At 40.6% G+C, this 18323-nt stretch overlaps 1 protein-coding gene across 13 annotated transcripts in view; it reads left to right on the forward strand.

Annotated features, from left to right (window-relative positions):
• The window catches only part of NCKAP5 (NCK associated protein 5), a 605696-nt gene that overhangs the window by 550578 nt on the left and 36795 nt on the right, over positions 1–18323 (forward strand). For 12 of the 13 annotated variants that reach the window (XM_083581664.1, XM_083581665.1, XM_083581669.1 and 9 more), the window contains 3 exons: positions 4076–4212; positions 5682–5814; positions 11190–11377. In XM_083581664.1, coding sequence (XP_083437790.1) covers positions 4076–4212; positions 5682–5814; positions 11190–11377 — 458 coding nt within the window. The remainder of the gene's footprint in view (positions 1–4075; positions 4213–5681; positions 5815–11189; positions 11378–18323) is intronic. The other variant, XM_083581662.1, reaches the window with a different exon arrangement.

Genomic DNA, 18323 nt, shown 5'->3' on the forward strand with positions numbered 1-18323 from the left:
AGGAATATTTTGTAAAGCATGGATGTGCTTACCTTATTGACTCCAGAAAACTGTAGCATGGCAATGACTCTTCAAAATCATGTGCAGAGATACTAGTGGATAGTACAGTTTTCAGACATTGTCCAGGGGTACATACTTACAACATAAAGCTTGAAGCAACCTAACAATAAATGTAAGTTTTTGATAACTATGAGTACAACACAGGGATACATCACTATACAAGGAGCACAAAATGCTGGAAATCCAGCTAGGGAGCATGTGCCCTTATATATAAAACATATAAATCAGTAACAACATGGAATAGAAGTGGCATACCAAGTCCCCAAATCTTCCATTTGTTGTTCTTAGGAGTACTTTTTATTATATGTATACTCAGTATAGTTCCTAATGCATAAAGCTATTCATTTGTTGCATTATGTATGGGGTTCAGGGCTGAAAAGATACCTTTAGAATGAATGCTTGAAGCACAGCAGCGCTTGTCTTTGTTGTATTGTCTATTTCCTCCTACTCCCCTGCATTCATCAGTACCAACAGAGGTTTGCCTGAATGCTTACCATATCCCTGACTTTCAGAACTTCACTCAAGGCACTGTTGTGATCATGGAGATAGCAGCTTACTTTAAGAACTGAGGGCTAGAGAAGGAGGGAGAAATCTATTCCAATGTTGCCCTGATGGTCCTTCAAAGTGGCTTTTGAATGAAATACAGACCAAGATGCTCAAGGCTAGACTCCCCACCCTCATGGTTGCCTGCAGGCCATTCTCAACACATTCCTCATGCTTCCTCCTCTGTTCAGCTCTCCAGCATTCCTGTGGACAGCCAGCCCCAGGGAACCAGCTTAGTAGATAAATTTAGGGCAGAGAGTACTAACATCCCCTTTTCTTCCCTTCATGCTTTTACTAAGCAGTGGCAGCTTTGGGTAGCTCATGGAGGAGGCAGTGACTGTGGGAACACTAAGCCATGCCCATCAACCATGCTGCATTTTCATGCATGGATAATCCCACCCTTTCCTCAACACTCCAGACACATAGGACACAACAGTCAGGGCCCACAAAGGCTAGAAAAATTGATCTGGACAAGAATTCTAGGAATGGACACACGAAAATGAAATGTAAAAATCTCATTTCTGCACACAAAGATAGGGCTGACATGTTCTGATTGGAAGAGGAAAACAAAGGAGAGTATTGTACTTTTTCGTGTATAAGACTTTATTTTTTATTTTAAAAGTATGTTAAAAATTGGGGGTTGTCTTATACACAGTGCATAGAGGGGCTATGGGATTGGTTGCTGCTGTGAGCCTAAAACCAGTGGTGTGTTATTGGTGGCTGCGGCAAGGGCTGGTGTTGATTTGCTGTTGTTGCGGCAATAGGGCGGGCAATTGGCGACCTCTGCTGGCAGTGGGACAGAGGATAGGTGGCTTTTGTGGCGCATGTGAGTGATAGCATAGGTCAGGTGGTTGAGCAATTTTTGGTAATACCCCCCCTTTAAAAAGCTCAACAACTCTGGGCAATCTCACCCCATTTTCTTAATATGTAGCCCCCCAAAATAGGGGTCATCTTATACACGGGGACGTGTTATACACGGAAAAATATGGTAAGTTATCAGCTTTCTCATGTATATCTTTCCCCAGTCCCTCTAGAATTAATGTATTTTATTAGTGATCAGCTGTATTATGTTCTGCCTTATGAGAACCATGTGTCAAAATCCCATCTTTTCTATACATTAGCCATGTGACTTCTGTTAGAGATGCATTAGTGATTAGTCAAATGGGGAAAGTAAAGGCTTGTGATAATGAGTTAGATAAGGCTAGCATTGCTTAATCCACAACCCCAAGGTAATTTGAAGCACCTTGGGGTTGAGCCAATATAATTATTATCTTTAGGAACCCAAAATCAAGGTACCAACCCATTATTTGAATAATAACTGAGACCATAATTTTATTAATTGTTATTGTTAATAAAACAATATTTAAAGAAATCTTTAAAGACAGCCATCCAGTCCTGCAGCATGCAAAGAACACCCAGATCTATGCAAGGATGACAGATACAAATCCAAAGCCAAGCAATTATATAGACATTTAGGACAAGACCTGTTGAAACATTCTGTATTCTCTGGATCATTTGAAGATCTGGACCAAAAAACTTATCTCCGCTGGAAGGACCAGCCCAAGACATTTTGCTGCCTGAGGCAAATGACAAGATGGTGGAGCTGGCCTTGCCAGCCTGTTTAAACATGGTAGTTGATGTAACCTGTGAGACATTTGGCTAGTTCCCATGTCCCTGCCTCCATGTTAGGACCAGGACTCACCCACTTACTCTTCCATTAGATGGGAATAAAATGAGTCTGCTTAGATCTTGTTAACTTCAACTCGACTAAGTTCTGAATCAGGCTTTCTAAGTGCTTCATAAAGGAGAGGTGGCGGGGGGGACTCATGCAAAAGGACCACCGTAATATGTTTAGCCTGCATAACTATGAAACAGAATCACTCTCTACCCCCCTCCCATATCCATGTGAGAATTAGAGATTTGGCTGAAGTCTATGGCAAGTGTACCAAATAATGTTTTGCTAATGTGTCAATATTTAAATTGAGCAAAAGAGTAAATAGGCAGCATTAAAGATTCTTGTGAGTTTATGTGAAGTATTCTAATTAAACATGTTGGAATTTAGTTGATTTAGCAATATTCCCAGTGCAGTTTTGCACCGTAGTTATAATGGAATGCAAACACACAAATTGTACACCCTTCATTGGAAACTCCCCTGCTCATTTCAAATCAAAGCAAAAGAAAAGATATTTTTAATTCATGTTATTGTGTGTGTGTGTGTGTGTGTGTGTGTGTTAAAAAGTGTATTGTTAATTAATAACACAACTAAGGGAGATTCAGAAGAGAAATCTTAGTTATAGATTATATGCTACATGCTTGGATAGCTACATGTGTGACCTCAATTCAGCAGTGTGCTATGCAGTAGACTTCATGATTAAACACTGTCATTATAACAAATTGAATAGAAACTGCAAGCACTGAATTGCTTCATAAGAAGTCAGTAGCAATAAGATTGTCCTGAACTTAATGCTAATATTCACTGCACCAGGCTTCCAGGGTTTGTTTCTTAATTAAATTGTCTTGAAGGAATGTAAAAAAGTAGTATATAGCAGATTGGGAGGTCAACTTTCCCATTCTCAAATTTTATCATCTGACCCATCTCCCCCATCTCCTCCCTCCCCCTCTCTCATACACACACACAACAATTATCAGTGAATTCTACAAAACACAGTGGATTTACTTGCATGTTTGTTCTACACAATGCTGTTTCAAAAAGAAAGAAAGAAATGAGTTGGCTGAAAGCATTTGTGCTGAGATATTTTTCTTAAAGTCTGCCAGTTTAAATTATTGGCCCATGGTCAGGGATGGTGGAAATCATAGTCCAACAACAAACAACATATGGAAGACCACAGATACCCTACTCCTGATCTAGGTCTATCTGTATTTACCCTTCCTGCCACCCAAACACATTGGGAACTGAAAGAAACTGTGGGAAATGGAAAGAACGGTTTCGGAACCCTTCATGTCACAAAAACAAGGGGTGACATTGAACTGTCCACCCAGTGTTCTTTACTCATGAGTTATTTACATGGAAGTGCAAATCCATTTTACTGGAATCATAATTGGGACCTGTGTGAGATGGGGCCTGTGTGGGATATGTTGCACAATCTAGTCCTCATTATTGCTAGCTAAATAAATAAATAAATATTTAAAATTTAATTTAAAAAAATGTATACATGAAAACCAAATCCAATAGAGGTTCGTAAATGTTTTCTGGGCTATTTAAGGGATGTGGCTCTGGAGACTCATTTCTCCTTTTCCTCTTCTGTCCAGTGGATGTCTCTTCCCCATTTACTAGGTAACCATTTCAGATATTGCTTTCCTAACACATTAAGCAAAGCTCGTCTTTATAGAAGTGCAGTGCATTCAGGGTGGATCAAGTGAAAGAACTTGACCCTTTCACGGAAATGGAATCAAACGCTATTTTTCACACTCTAATGTTCAAAATCTTTTGCTGCTACTTTCTCTTACCCAGGAATAATGAGCCCTGTGAAAAAAAGTGGACAAGAAGAGAGTTCTCTGACTTCTGTATCATTAAAGCATTCAGAAAAAGAAAAATGTGGCAACAAGATGTTTCCGGATTGGAGCAGCAAAAAAGCTATTAAAGCCAAGGTACAAATGAAAGAGGCAAACCGGACACATATATAATTTCCTTTAAGTAGCTCAGGCAACAGACAATGGGGCTATAGTTTCGTTTTGCTCTACCTACACGTGAAGGAGGTAGAACTGTATGCTTTGCATACAGAATGTCCAAGCTTGAATTCCCAGCATCTCCAGATAGAACTGGGAAAGACTCCTGCCTGGAACCCTGGAAAGCTACATCCAGTCAGAGTAGACAGTACTGAGTTAGAAGGACCAATGGTCTGAGTTGGTATAAAGCAGGTTCCTGTGTTCCATTTTCTCATGAGTGTGACTGGCCCAGGCCACCAATGGGAAGCAAGTATCAACCACTGCAAATGTTAGATTTTGGGTACCAGGAAGAGTAGTAAAGTAACCAGATTGCTAAGTACTTTGTGTAATATTAGTCTAACAACCTAACAGAAATAACTTCATATTCAATTATCACCTTCCATCTAATGATGTATTGTGAGTATTCGTAATTAACAATAAACTGTGTGTGTTTTACCCTTTAATTTGCAGACTGTATAAATAAATTGGTAATTATTGTTAGGACAACAATAAGTTTACAGAGGAGGAATCTTTGACATAAGAGCTTATAATATGGCTCCTTAAGAGATGAAGCCCCCACACCAAACTTTTCTCTTTTTTCAAATTATTTTTATTTATTTTCTAAATTATTGCAGATCAAATCAAATTCATTTAATTTAATGCAATTCCCCCCCTCTTGCCCACTGATGTTCATCCATCAGTATCTCCATTCCCCCATATTCCTGTTAGGCAGTGGCGTAGCGTGGGTTGTCAGCACCTGGGGCAAGGCAAGTAATTTGCGCCCCCTAACCCGTGGATTTGTGCCCCCTAACCCGTGGATTTGCGCCCCCTAACCCCCAGATGTTGCGCCCGGTGTGCCCGCCCCCCCTGCACCCCCCACGCTACGCCACTGCTGTTAGGAACATAGGAAGTTGCATTCTACTGTGTCTGGCCATTGGTCTATCTAGCTCTTCCACCTAGAGATGCCAGGGATTGATGCTGGGAAACGCAGGTTGGAGGATATTTATTTGCTGAGATAATGCCTTGCTCAGTCCTCAAATGTAATGGCAGGTAAATGTTCCAGTCTGAATTCTTGTTTGTCACCACTCATAGATCACCTTTTCTCAAATGCTTTGTTATGACATAAACCTGAGAAGAATCTATGCATATACCCAGACTGGATTTCTTGAAAATAGGGACTGTGAACATAGATTATGCCTGGACAATACTTGCTGGAGGATGAAATCTGTTTTCAGAGATTTGTGACATTTAATTACATAATCAATGCCAAATTGCAGCAGCTAAATAAATAGACTAGACTGGAGAGAGACGAAATGGCTTGCCTATTGTGCTGCACTCCTGATCCTTTGTATTCAGTGTAATGTTTTTTTCTTCTGAGTCATGGATTTGTCCTTTAATGTTGCTGTGTACAGGACAGGGCGCTGAGAGTGTGCACTTACTCTGCTAGCAGTAGCAGTGATACCGAAACAGAGCTGGAGTACGAAACAAACGATTTTGGAACCGGAGGGGAAAAGTTGGTAGATTTAATGAAAAACAACAAGCAAGGTAATTTAAAATTTGTACACAGGGATGTATTGATCCCACCTTTGTCATGGCAGCTGTTTGTGTTTTGCTTGCACTATGTCTACGTTTTCTCATCTCTTTCCAAATCTCATTTTCCATTATGTGCTTTTTATTGTATATGTACATCAATTTTTGCCTCTTATGCTGTGTTTGACACTAAAAGCCAAACTATAACTTTTTTAGTTGTAAATCCCTGTGTTGAAACTAAAAACGTCTTCAGTTGGATTATAGCTTCAATAATATATCTCTTTGTATTTATATATATTGCATTTGTAGGTAGTTTAAAATAACCCAATGAGCCATGAAGTTAATTTCCTCACCTCCATGTTATGTAGCTCACACTGCTACATACAGTTAAAGCTGTTTCTGGTTCTCTCCTCACAAATAACCATTTTATCCTCACCCATTCCATTTCAGTTAATACCTGTTGATTGTTACTAAAATTAGGACAAAAAAAAATCAGTGTGATATTTTGGTGAATTTGCCGTCTCTCTAAAAATGTGCTAGAACAAGTGGTAGACAGATATGCATACAGTTTTGAAGAATGTAGGATTTTATCCTCTTTTTTAGTGCAAAGGTGAGATTAAAATGTCGATCAGGGGTGAGTGGGGAGCTTGTTGGACTATAACTCCCATCAGTTTATGTTGGACTACAACTCCCATCAACTGACCATCAGCCATACTGGCTGGGACTAAACAGCAACATCTTGAGAACCCCCAGTTCATCATCCAGTTCATCCCTGATATGCAGTGTGCAGGCATTGACTACAAATCCATCCCAGAGTATGAGTATGAGAACGAAATTTGATCCAGATCCAGCAAAGCTGCTGATTGTGTCATTTTCCTTTTCTTCTTTAATGTTCATGAGGACAGCAGATTGCACAGGGTAGGTCTGGGAAACCTTTTTCAATCCAAGGGCCACATTCTCTTCTGGACACCCTTCTAGGGGGCGACATTCCAGTGGTGAGTGGGGCCAGAAGCAAAAGTGGGCACAGCAGCAAATAAAAACTTTACCTTTGAACATTAGGCTAGTTTTACACCCAATCTCACACTCCTGTCAGTCTTCCATCAGACAAACAAGAGTTTAAGGATGCACTCCAACTAGGCCAAGGAGGGTATATGGCAGGGCCAGTGTTGGCTGGGGAGGGTGTGTGGGATGAGGAGAGTCCCAAGGGCCAGATAAAGAGACATAGAAGGTCACATTTGGCCCAAGGTTCCCTACCCCATAACAGTAGGGTATTTTCACCTAGTCACCATGTCACCTCATTGCTTACTGTTTTTAATTGTTCCAGAGACAGGTCCCAGAGTCTGTGCAGTGGGCAGAAGAAAGCATGGTTGAGCAAGTACTATTACATGAAATTGTTTAAGTTCTGTGACTAACCCAGGGACATATACAGAACTTCAGTGATATGCAGATTGCAGACTAAACTATAGTGAATAGATCTGATCAAAGGAAGACTGTTTTGAGAAGAAAGGAAATGAGGACTAATTATTTTACCTTATAGCTAAAACAACTGCAGTCTCTTTTTGAGATTCTGCAGTGACTTAATGACTCCTGAAATGTTTCCAGAATCAATATTCTATTTCTCATTTGAGAAATAGCAACGTATTTGCAAATATTGTGATGTTCAACATGCACCGACTGCAGATATGGATCTCTAATCAGCGCTCTTTCAGGCAGGGAATTCTAGGGTGTGAACAGTCCATAGTGGTACACACACACCCTTCAACCCAGATGCTGGGATCAAAACTTTTTACTATACAGCATCTTGTTGATGCCAGAATCAATTTAAGGATGGATGGGTGAATGGATGGATAGACCATACATAATGCTTTTGAGTGGTCAAAGCGCTTCACTCAGATTGTCTTGTAATTACTACAACAACCCTGTAAGATAGATCGGTATTAACCTCATATTTTCTGATTGGAGGCTGTTTGAGAGAGAGAGAGTGGGTTTCCTAAGACCTTGATAAAAGGAAAATTCAAACCTGGGACTTCCTGGTTTTATAGCTCTATCTTTAGGTTGCTATGTTACTACCAGTTCCAAACCAACACAGCTCTCTCTCTCTCTCTCTCTCTCTCTCTCTCTCTCACACACACACACACACACACACACACACACACCACCCATGGTGCATCAAGTCAAAACTTGCTACTCAACATATATTCATACCTCCAAGTGTTCTTGTATATACACCAGAGCTTGTAAGCCAATCGGAGCTTTTTAAAGTTCATTTTATATTGAGTGCAAGTGAGGGTTGGTTAGGAATTCAATGTATCAACTATTACTATGCAAATAAACCTGCTTGAGTTTCTTGAGAGCAGACACAAGACCCTGCTGGAGTGCCTGCTTCTTAGCCCCCTTCCACACTTAAAAAAAACCCCTAGCACCTTACCTTGGGGGAGATGGTGGTGGGTGATTCCACATTTTTCTGCCAATGATCCTAGGATTCATGGTCAGTTCTCAGGGACTCAGCAGAAAAGATGACATTACAAGCAGTGAAGGGACTTCCCACTGCTGCCACCCCCAACTTGCTCTATGTAAGCTTTTGGGAGGTTTTATGGCCAAGGGTAAGGAGGAGGTAGAGGTGTCAGAGAGTGCTGCAGCTGAACATTCAAATGGTTCTGAGTGCTTTCAGGCAGAGTAGGGGTGCAAATGCCATCCCTAATACAAGTTTATGTAACAATGAACAACTATCTGCAGGCTAGCTCTGCTCTGTGATTTTCTAGTTTAAACTGTAAAGTCTCTAAAATTAATTTCCCAATTATCCAAAACATCCAGTACATGTTACTGATGTGCACATGTACATTATTTTAAACAAGGTGCAAAAAGGAATGGTTATCTGATATGATTTCCTTTCTCTGTTAAAGCATCTCTATACATTCATTAAATTGCAGTGCGAAAATAAATAAATGCTGAAGTGACTGTGTGATTGAAGCCGTGCTCCTTATTTGTGCTGTGATTTAATCAATGCACATACACGCTTGTGCACATTATTACCCCATAATTGGTGGGGGGGGGGGAGGAGAGAGACATGAACTGAAAACTTGCAACAGACTGCAAATGCACAAGAGTCTGAAGAAAATCCTGAAATACTCCAGTAAAAAACAACACATAAAAATGGTTTCCAGAGCAGTAGCCATATTAGTGTGTTGAAGCAAAAGCGACAAAATAGTTTTGTAGCACCATGATCTTTCAGGTGCCCCAAGACTCCGTTGTTTTTAAGGAGAATGGCTAGCTAATATCATCACATTGTTGCTCTGCAAATTATATTTTAGTAAACCCAAAAGAGATATTTGGATGGGAATAATTCTGTGGGCATCTTTCATGCCACCTACATTTGAATCTTCCTGCAATATCCCTTCAAGCTTCCAGTCAAAAATTATAGTGCTTTGCTGCAAGCTCAGAAGCTGTTGCTGCTGCCTCTGGTCACTCACCTTCCTTGGCAGCACCTCACTTTCATTCCATCAACCAGAGCGGAAGAAGGAAATTAGGCTGCTGGGCTGTTCTCTCTCTCCCCCCACCCATTCCCTTTTCTCTTTCTAGCTCAGCTACTAGCCTCTGCAATTATGAGCAGGGACAAGCAGCCAAGCCAGAGAAAAAAGAAAACAAAACAGCCTCAAAGCACCACTTCCCTTTTCCTTCTCTGATGGCTGAAATTAAAATGAGCAACTGCTGGGAAGGTGCTTGGGCCACATGGCTCTCGTTGCTTGTTGTGTGTGGGGGGCTGGAAGGGCCAGGAGTGCCTGGAGCAGCTGTTGTGATTGACAGCTGTAATAAGTGCATGGAAGGTTAGGCACATATGGTGACTCGTATAGAGATTACTGTGTAGATCAGCGAATCAGGCCTTTAGTGACAGACTCTTGTCTCTGACCAAAATGTATGTCTTTGTCTTCATAGTAACCATAATCCTTGTTCCTTGGTAGTATTTTAACACATTTGGGAAGACATGGTACATCAGGAGTCTGCTATACTAAACATACTTACTAGCAGGTCTCACTGAATTTAGTGGAAGCTGCTTTTAAAAGAAAAACAAAAAATAATAATGGTTAGGACCAGGCTGCATAATCTTCGAGCTGGGCCGGATCATGTTTACTCTCCCAAGCAGAACTTCAAGATTTAAACCTACTTACTAATATATGAATGGAACTTGCATAATTAGGTAAACTAAAATCTATAAAAATGAACCTTTGGGCAGAACAATCACCAGATTTGGTGAGGGGTGTGTGTGATTGAGTGGATGAGTTGACAGAACCTGGGTTGCCAATGCCAAGGAAGAAGCTCTGTGTGTATGTGGAAGGGACAGGGTTTTTTCTTTTCTTTTAGGGGACCTTGCATCAGCAGTCTCCCCCCCCCCAGAAAAAGAACCCCCAGAAAATAGTATACATTGACAGCAGCCCCAACACACTATCAGAAAATCTTACTTTTGCCCTCGTGGTCACTGGAGCAGCAAGAATGTAGGAATAACAATGTGGAGGTTTCCGCATTGGCAATTAGGAGGCCTCTGAGTTTAGACCTCCTGCTCCAGCTGTGTTTCTCCTCCTCTGTTTATGGGGAGGGGAATATTAAAAAAGCCTTTGGACCCCAGGACATCATCCCAGGAACCAGAGGACCTTCCCCTAAATAGGTTTTTAAAAATACTCTCATTCAGCTTTACTAGATTTCATTTCTAAATGCTAAAACTGAATGATTTTCTTCTTCTTCAGTAAATAGAGAATTGATATGTAAGAATAGCACATTATTTAATGTAGATAGTGAAATTCATGATGGCCATAAAAATGAGGTATCAACTCAGCAGCCAGTCTCTCTCTCTCTGCCTCTCTCACTTAAGCATTTAAGATTAGCAAGATGACCAACTAAAAATGTAATTGGCAGGAAGAAAAGGATGTTTAAAACTAGAAACTAGGCATATCCTCAAGGTATGTAGGGCAGATGAGCCACAATGATTAAGATAGAGATTTAAGCTAAACTAACACCCAAAACACTATATTAAAGTGAAATTAGCAATTTCACTTCAAGGAAATTACCTACTATTTAAAATAGAAACGCTTATCTCATATACTTTCCTTTCTTTATTCCTTTTTCTTTTTTCTTTTTTTTTAAAGCATGAATCATTAGCTTGAATTGTAACCCAGAATCACCTTGCTTTTGTGAGTTTAAATTACACCATGCCATTCATAACATTGGATGGGGGATCATTTTGGATGTTATAGCCTTAGCCCTAATGTTTCCACTTGTCTTGCGCCATTTTTCACATTGAACAAACACACAGCATGCCAAGCAGTGTGTAGGCTTTTTTCTCAAAGAAATGTACAAAGCGTGTGTGCTTTTTATTCTTATTTCAAATCTGTCCTTAGCTGAGCAAGAAGAAAATAGTGTGAGAAAGTCCTTTATGGGGAGACCCATGTCTATCTTGGATATATACCAGCACAGTCTCTGTGGCCATTATGGAGAGGATGGACCTGAACAATTAGCACATTACAGTTTTATTGAGCAGCTGAATGGAACTTCCACTAAAGATGGCAAGAGCAAAAAGATCCCTAGTGTGAGTTTTCTTGCTTTCTTTGATGCTATTACCTCTCTTCTTTCTTGAGGGATATGTCTGGTTTGCTTTCTTTTTCTGCACGCATCATTACTATTTATGGATGTCCGGATTGAAAATGTCACATGGACTGCAGGGAAGAGTAAAAGGAACTTTTAAGCATTTTCTTTCCTTGAGGCAAGTTACATATATATATGTGGCAGCGACTTTCGTAGCAACATCCTGTGAATGCCGAACATTAAAGATCGGCTGGCGTTCAGTGTTGTCAGTTTTTACAAGCTGAAATTTGGAAGGTTGCTTATAGCTGCTTTAAGCCATTTTGCAATAAACCACAGTGCATCAAATAATGCGCTATGACTATAAACAGCACTGCTCTTTAAAATATATGCAGAGTGAGAGAACGTGCGTGCACAACTGAAACCTCCATTAAGATCCGGAGTCACTTGGTTTATTTTTTAAAACAACAAACAGATTACAGAAATGCAGTTACATATAGCCAAGGTTTTAAGATGAGTTTATATAGCCCAGCCACATGCTCTGAGCCTGTTTATATAATTAATGTATCCTCTGCCTTTCCTCCAAGGAGCTCAAGACAGAGTATACAATTCTCTTCCCCTCCTCCAGTTTTATCCTCACAGCTTTCCTGTTAGGTAGATTAAACTGAAATGCAGTGACCCAGTTCACACGTAACACCAACCCAAACCATGGCATAACATGAATGAACAAACAGGCCAGTTTCCAGAGCTAAGATCGCAGCCACTGTGCTCTTCTCCTAATGCAGCTGCTGCTGTGTTACCAGGGGCTAAGCTGTAGTTTGTCTCACTCCATGATCTGTAACCAAGGTTTGTTCTTGGCTTACTGCTTGTGGTTTGTCTGAAGCAGCACAAGCCACAAACCCAAAGATCCTTAGAGCATCTGGTTGTCTCTTCCTGTTGGAGACCTCGGAAGGGACCTTTGCCAGTTGTGCGTACATGCCTTTTTCATTGCAGGACCTGTACCTTCTTCCCAACAGTCCCTAACCACAGTCTCATGTTGTGGTTTCTTTCCTCGCCTTTGCGCTTCTTCCTTTCTCTCCCCTGGCTCTCCACGGGGCTTGCTAACTGAGGCCTGCTTCCTTTCTATATACTTTTATCTCTCCTGGTAATCCAACTCTTTCTCTCCTGGTTTCACTTTCATTGCTCTGTAGCCTCTCCATATCCTATACACTCTTCAAATGCCCTCTCTCTTCTCTCTTTATTTATGCCCGGGACCTCTCCCTGATGTTTTAGCATCCTGCCTTTTTCTGCAGCTGCTGTGAGCATCTTTGTAATGCCCCACAGCTGCTGCCATTCTGTCACCTCTGGCTCACTTGCATCTTCATGTGAACTAGCAGGGAGAGCGGTGACAAGGAAATTAGCATCACCTCCTGCATCCTTCTTATACACAGCTTAGCACCAGGTAGCACAGCAGCAGGAGGACATGGGAGAGGAGCACGGCAGCTATGATAATTGTTCCAAGAACTGGCACATTTGCTTATTCATGCTAAGTCATGGTTTGGCGTAGCTTTATGTGCACACTGGGTTACTGAGTGGCCCAAGGTCTTCCAGTGAGCTTCACAGCAATTTGAACCTGGGCCTTCCCAGTCCTGGCCTGATATTCTACAGTGTGGCATTTTCCTTAGGCTTAGTACAACGTGTGAAAAACGACTGTCAGCTGCTGTTTCTTCTGCCCTTGCTCTTTCAGTTTTTAGCCTCACATGTCCTGCCGAAATTATGGCCAAGCAAAACTACCTGGGGTTTTTTTATTTTAAAAATCAGGAAATTAATTATTATTTTTAATTAAAAGCCAACTAAAATGTGTTTGTCAAAGTGTTTGTGTTGCCTTGTTTATGTGATTACTGTTTCCCCTTTTACTCACTCTGTTTTTACTGTAAGCTTGCTTAGAGTTGGCTGTAAATACTGGATTGCTTTAGACACCAGGCTCTGGTTTGTGCTGTGTTTAACTCTGAAAGTCTGTCATTCACAAATGTCCATCAGCCTTGTGTCTAGCAATGTCTGGCAAGTCTAGTTTAGTAGTCATGGCAATGTGCATAATACAGAGGGGGAGAAATTGAGGAAGGGACACTTCTAGGTGGAACAGAGAGTTAGTTGGTCCATCACCGAAAAAGTAAACATTGAAGTGGAAAGACACAAAAGATACATCGATACTTTTAATATATATGCAATCAAAGACAGACAGACAGCCCTAACACCTCTCAAGCCAAAACAGAATAAATGCCATTTTGAAAAGTGTTTCGTTTATGTGGAAAAACATAAAGTAGCTTTACTTTTTATTAAAGAATGATGTCAATACAACTACACCGAAAAGAATAAAGGAAAGGAACTAGATGTTCCACTGCTAAAATGCTTAGAAATCACAATTATCTGAGGAAGATAAATGCTATGAAAAGCAACAACCTTGGTTTGTGGCATCTAAGATCTCAAGCTACAAATGCATTTAATCTCTTTGGTTTGTTCTATGTCAGATATGAAGAATTGGGGTGGTTGTTGGTTTTGCATGGCTTAAATACAGGGACATATTTCTGGAATGTATAAATGCAGCATTGGGTAAATTTTGGTTGAAGGGATCAGAAAACAGTGCTGCTTGGGAGAGAGGCTGATGAGGGAGCAATACACCAATTGCAGGGTTGTAGGTAATTTTTCTCCAGCACATTGTTGTGCAGCAGCGTGTTGGGTTGGTTTTTAATATTTACCATCTCGAAGACAGCAAACTCTTGAGAGCTCAATAAAACACATAGGATTTACCTATTTTAGTATTAAACGCTGCAGGATGACAAATGAGGAGCAGTGCCTGTGATAAGCAAACTGCCCCTGAAATTTTGCACAGGCAAAAAATGTCATGCCTTCCATAAAGCAATTTAGATCTATAATGGGGTCTGTTTTAAACAAAAGTGTTATGCGCCTGTAATTCCACTTCGAAGAAAAATGTGAAGGTTTAGTGGGAAGGAAGCATAGGTGTCAAGATGGACAGAATGAGTTTACTCTGTTGTCAAAAGAGCAGTGTGCCATGGCTCTGTGGCTCAATTAAATAGAATCCTAAAGCATGAATAAAATGATAAAATGGTGATTTCAGACTGCTTCCCTAACAATACTTTTTGGAGGGAACCTCTGCTAAGGTGTCCAATTCCCTGTTTGTTTTTTTATTTGGCAGGGTTCCTACATATTTTGCTGCTGTGTGGCAGGAGCATTTTTCTTTCCATCACTGCACTTCAGTGTCAGGAGAAGCTGAAGGCATGGCTGAACTCGTGTTAAAAAGCATAGGAAGCCTGCCAGAAAACAGGCAGCACTTTGTAGTGTAGCATAATAAATCACAATATATATCATATTATTAGTGCAAAGCTAATGTACTGAAGCCAAGATTGTATATAATGTATTATTTATTGTACAGTTGGGGGAAATATCAGTCAGTCTATTACTAGTCTGCTATGTACTTTGCAGTGGGCCATGTCCAGGATGGTTGCCGGCTCCACCTTCTTCCTCTCTCCAGGGGGGAGAAAAGTCACTACATCCCACTGACACACATGCACACTGCGGTTTAAGCAGGAGGGCAGTCAGTGGCCCCAGCATTATGGCAACAACCAGCTGGTCTCATATTGCAGAGGGACGGCTGGTCTAATTATGCAATTAAGAACCAGTAAAACAGTCTCCAGCAAAAGTAGTACTGTGAAGGTTAAACAAAGAATAAGATGTGGGTCCTACAAACCAAAATACCTAATGTGTCAAAAACCAGGATAAAGAGGTGCTTCCTCAGTGTATAGCAGGAGCTACACAACAGAAATTGTGGACACACAGCCATGGCAAGGAAGTTCCATGATTTAAGGGCTATCTTAGAGAGGACCCTTTTCAGGGCTGCCATCTCCCACGTTTTCTGAGAGCAACTGAACTACTAAAAGGTCTCCTTCTACTGGCCTTAACGTCTGAGATGATCTGTAGGAAAGGAGGCAATCTTCCAGATGTTTGGGGTCTTAAGTCATTTAGGGTTTTAATCACCAATGTGAGCATCTGGAATTGGGCCTGGAAGGAAGCAACACAGGACACTGAATAGGCAATGCAGCAGGAGCAAGGAAATGGGCTTAACTCTGGGCATCCTGCCCCAGGACCACAATAATTTGGAGCCAGCACCAGGTCTGCTATAATAATGTGTCTCAGTTTCTTAATTCCTTATGGATAAAATGAACAGATGTTTTCTAGTATGCCACATGCTTAATTCCTATAGCCTGTATCTTTCCTTACTTTGAAGTGTTATCTACTCTATATAAATATCAACCCTGCATGACCTCAAAAATTCTTAAGCTCTGTGCCTCCCACATATAAAATGTTGGTTTGTTGGCAAATTGGTTTGATGTTGTTGAATTTTTATGGTCTGTAATTCTTAGCAATTGATTTGTTCATGCATGTGCTTTGTAACCCAAGGGTATAGTTGAGAATTGTGACCAGCTCCAATCATAGTTCAAGCAAAAGCATTTAAAGTTAATTGAAGGGTGCATATTATTCCCTTACATCAGAATTATCACACCATTTATATCTTTTTTCTGACACAACAGCTTTGTTATTGATTGTGGTGTTACAAAATTGAGAGAAGAATGTTTTTTAAAAAGCAGATCCAATCTTTGTTTTTGAGGTACCCTCTGTGGGCTTTTGCAGATGACAGAGAAATATAATGAGGTGTGTTCAGGCATTTGGGGACAGGAACAGAGCACACATGTAAGCCCCAACCCTGATGTTCTGGTGCTTGTCCTTGACCTTCCCCATGTTGCCCCAAAAGGCCTGCCGCAGGAGGCTTCTACTCACATTCACTTGAGTAGATAGAGCCAGGCATTCTCCTTGTCTTAAAGCAAATACAATGAAAATTCCCTTGCACATCTTCCCTGCTCAGTGCAGAGGCGGTCAGGAACTTGTTGTGCAGGGCACGGTGCATGGGGACATTGCAGGCAGCGCTTGTGTGCCTGCCCCTGAGGGATGTCCATGCAGGTAGCATACCTGAACACACCTCTATTTTATTTACTCTATCAGGTGCCAGTGGTATGATGTCATTTCCATATAGATATGGGGGGGGAGGTTCTTTCCTGCAGAAGAGAATAGTCTTACAGGTGGGTTTTTAAAAGTATAATATTTTGTTACTGTACTGAAGTAGAACAGGCATCTCTTACTGGTCTTCAACACTTTTTTAAAATTGCTTCATTAATGCCCCTGCACTTTTACAGTAGAAGAGTGTTCAACCTCTTGAAAAAGTGGGGTGTTTTTTTAATAGAAACAATAAAGGAAGGTCACAATGTAGCACTGGTATGGAGAGTGAGGAAGAATGTATTACTTGGCACTATGCTACAGTCCAAAGTACACAAATTCAGCAACAAAATGTGGCTTTTGGAGTGCAGAATAATACAATTTATGTGCAAGTCCAATAATTTTCTTGGTTTGCCACAGTAAAATTTCCTCTGTTTCATGCACATGCACACATGGAATCCTAAGGGGCTATGACTTTAAACAATGTTCTTCTGCAATTTCTGGCTATTTCATTGGCGTTAGTGAAATAACAGCATTTAGTAGGTTGAAATATTGACTGTTTAGCTTTCATAGGATTTTCCAGAGACCCCTTGAAACCAAAGAGACATATGTTTGTTTTAATAAACTTGAAACCTGAGGAAGGTTTCAGGAAATGGGGAGAACATATTTGTATTTACTATTTTAAGTATATGTTTCCTCACTTCTGAGGGTATACCCTAAAATGCTTAGTCTGATCCCCTGGCTGTGCTGGCAGCCAGCTGGCCTACCTGTGCTTTCCAACATGCTGTGGCATAAGTACCAGTAACTTTTCACCTTGCATTTGTAAGGTGTTACTACATTGAGGACTCTGGTTTCTCTTCAGATCATATGAGCTTTCCATTCTTTTATTACGTCAGTAATTCCACTGCAAGGCTCAGTTAGCCAAAGAGACTTACGTTCACCTAAATGTAGCTTTCCATTTGTTTTGTTTTTCCCTTCGTGTGGCAGAGTGGTTTTGTGTATTGTGCAGATGATTCATTAAGGAGTTTTGATGCTCATATTACCGTGCCGTGCAATTCAAGAACTAGCTAGCAGAGATGAGCAGATTTTTTTAAAACATACACACTCCACTAAGAAAGGAGATGCTGCTGATTTGGCTGTGGTTTTGAACAGAATTGAAATGGCTTCATTCCCAGATAAACTCGGGATTTTTTTTTTTTTTGACTGAGTGAATTGATTTGGAATTAATGGCATAAACATGTCTCATTGGGCTTGTGAGACTTCAGATGTATCATATTAGCACAAACTGTTATCCAAATTAGGCCTATCAAAAGGATGATTATATTTGGTGCTACTTATACTGCTTACCACCTTGAAACATTCCAAAGCACTTTGCAAGCACAGCTTGAATCCAAAGATCCCTGTAAATAGTCTCACCAGTTTTTCCTCCTCCAGAAGCAGCACCTTTATACCACATTACATGTCACTCTCTGCAATCCCCAAGAATAGCTTTAGGATAGCATGAAGGCTTGCAGGGGTTGACCTGGTTCACATATAACATTAAACCATGATTTATCAAATTATTAAATCATGGGTTAGTGTCATGTATGAACCCTGTCCAGCAGCTTAACTATGGTATGTTTGCTGCCAACAAACACAATGTGAAGCCATGGTTTAATGTTGTCATATGAACATGTTTTGCTGTAATTGTGGCTTGCTGTTAACATACAAACCCAACACTCATCCTTAACTGTGATTTGTTTTATCACACCACCCTAGACATTCATCAGAATCAAAAGATAAGAACAACAAAAAAACAAAACAAACTTTGGAAAAACTGACCAGCTTGCTCTGTGACAGCTATTTAGTTTAGAAAAAAGTGATCATTCCATTATATTGATGTGCTCGTTGATATGGAAGTTTTAGAT

Source organism: Podarcis filfolensis (genome assembly GCF_964270895.1).
Source record: "Podarcis filfolensis genome assembly, chromosome: 1".
Lineage (NCBI taxonomy): Eukaryota > Metazoa > Chordata > Lepidosauria > Squamata > Lacertidae > Podarcis > Podarcis filfolensis.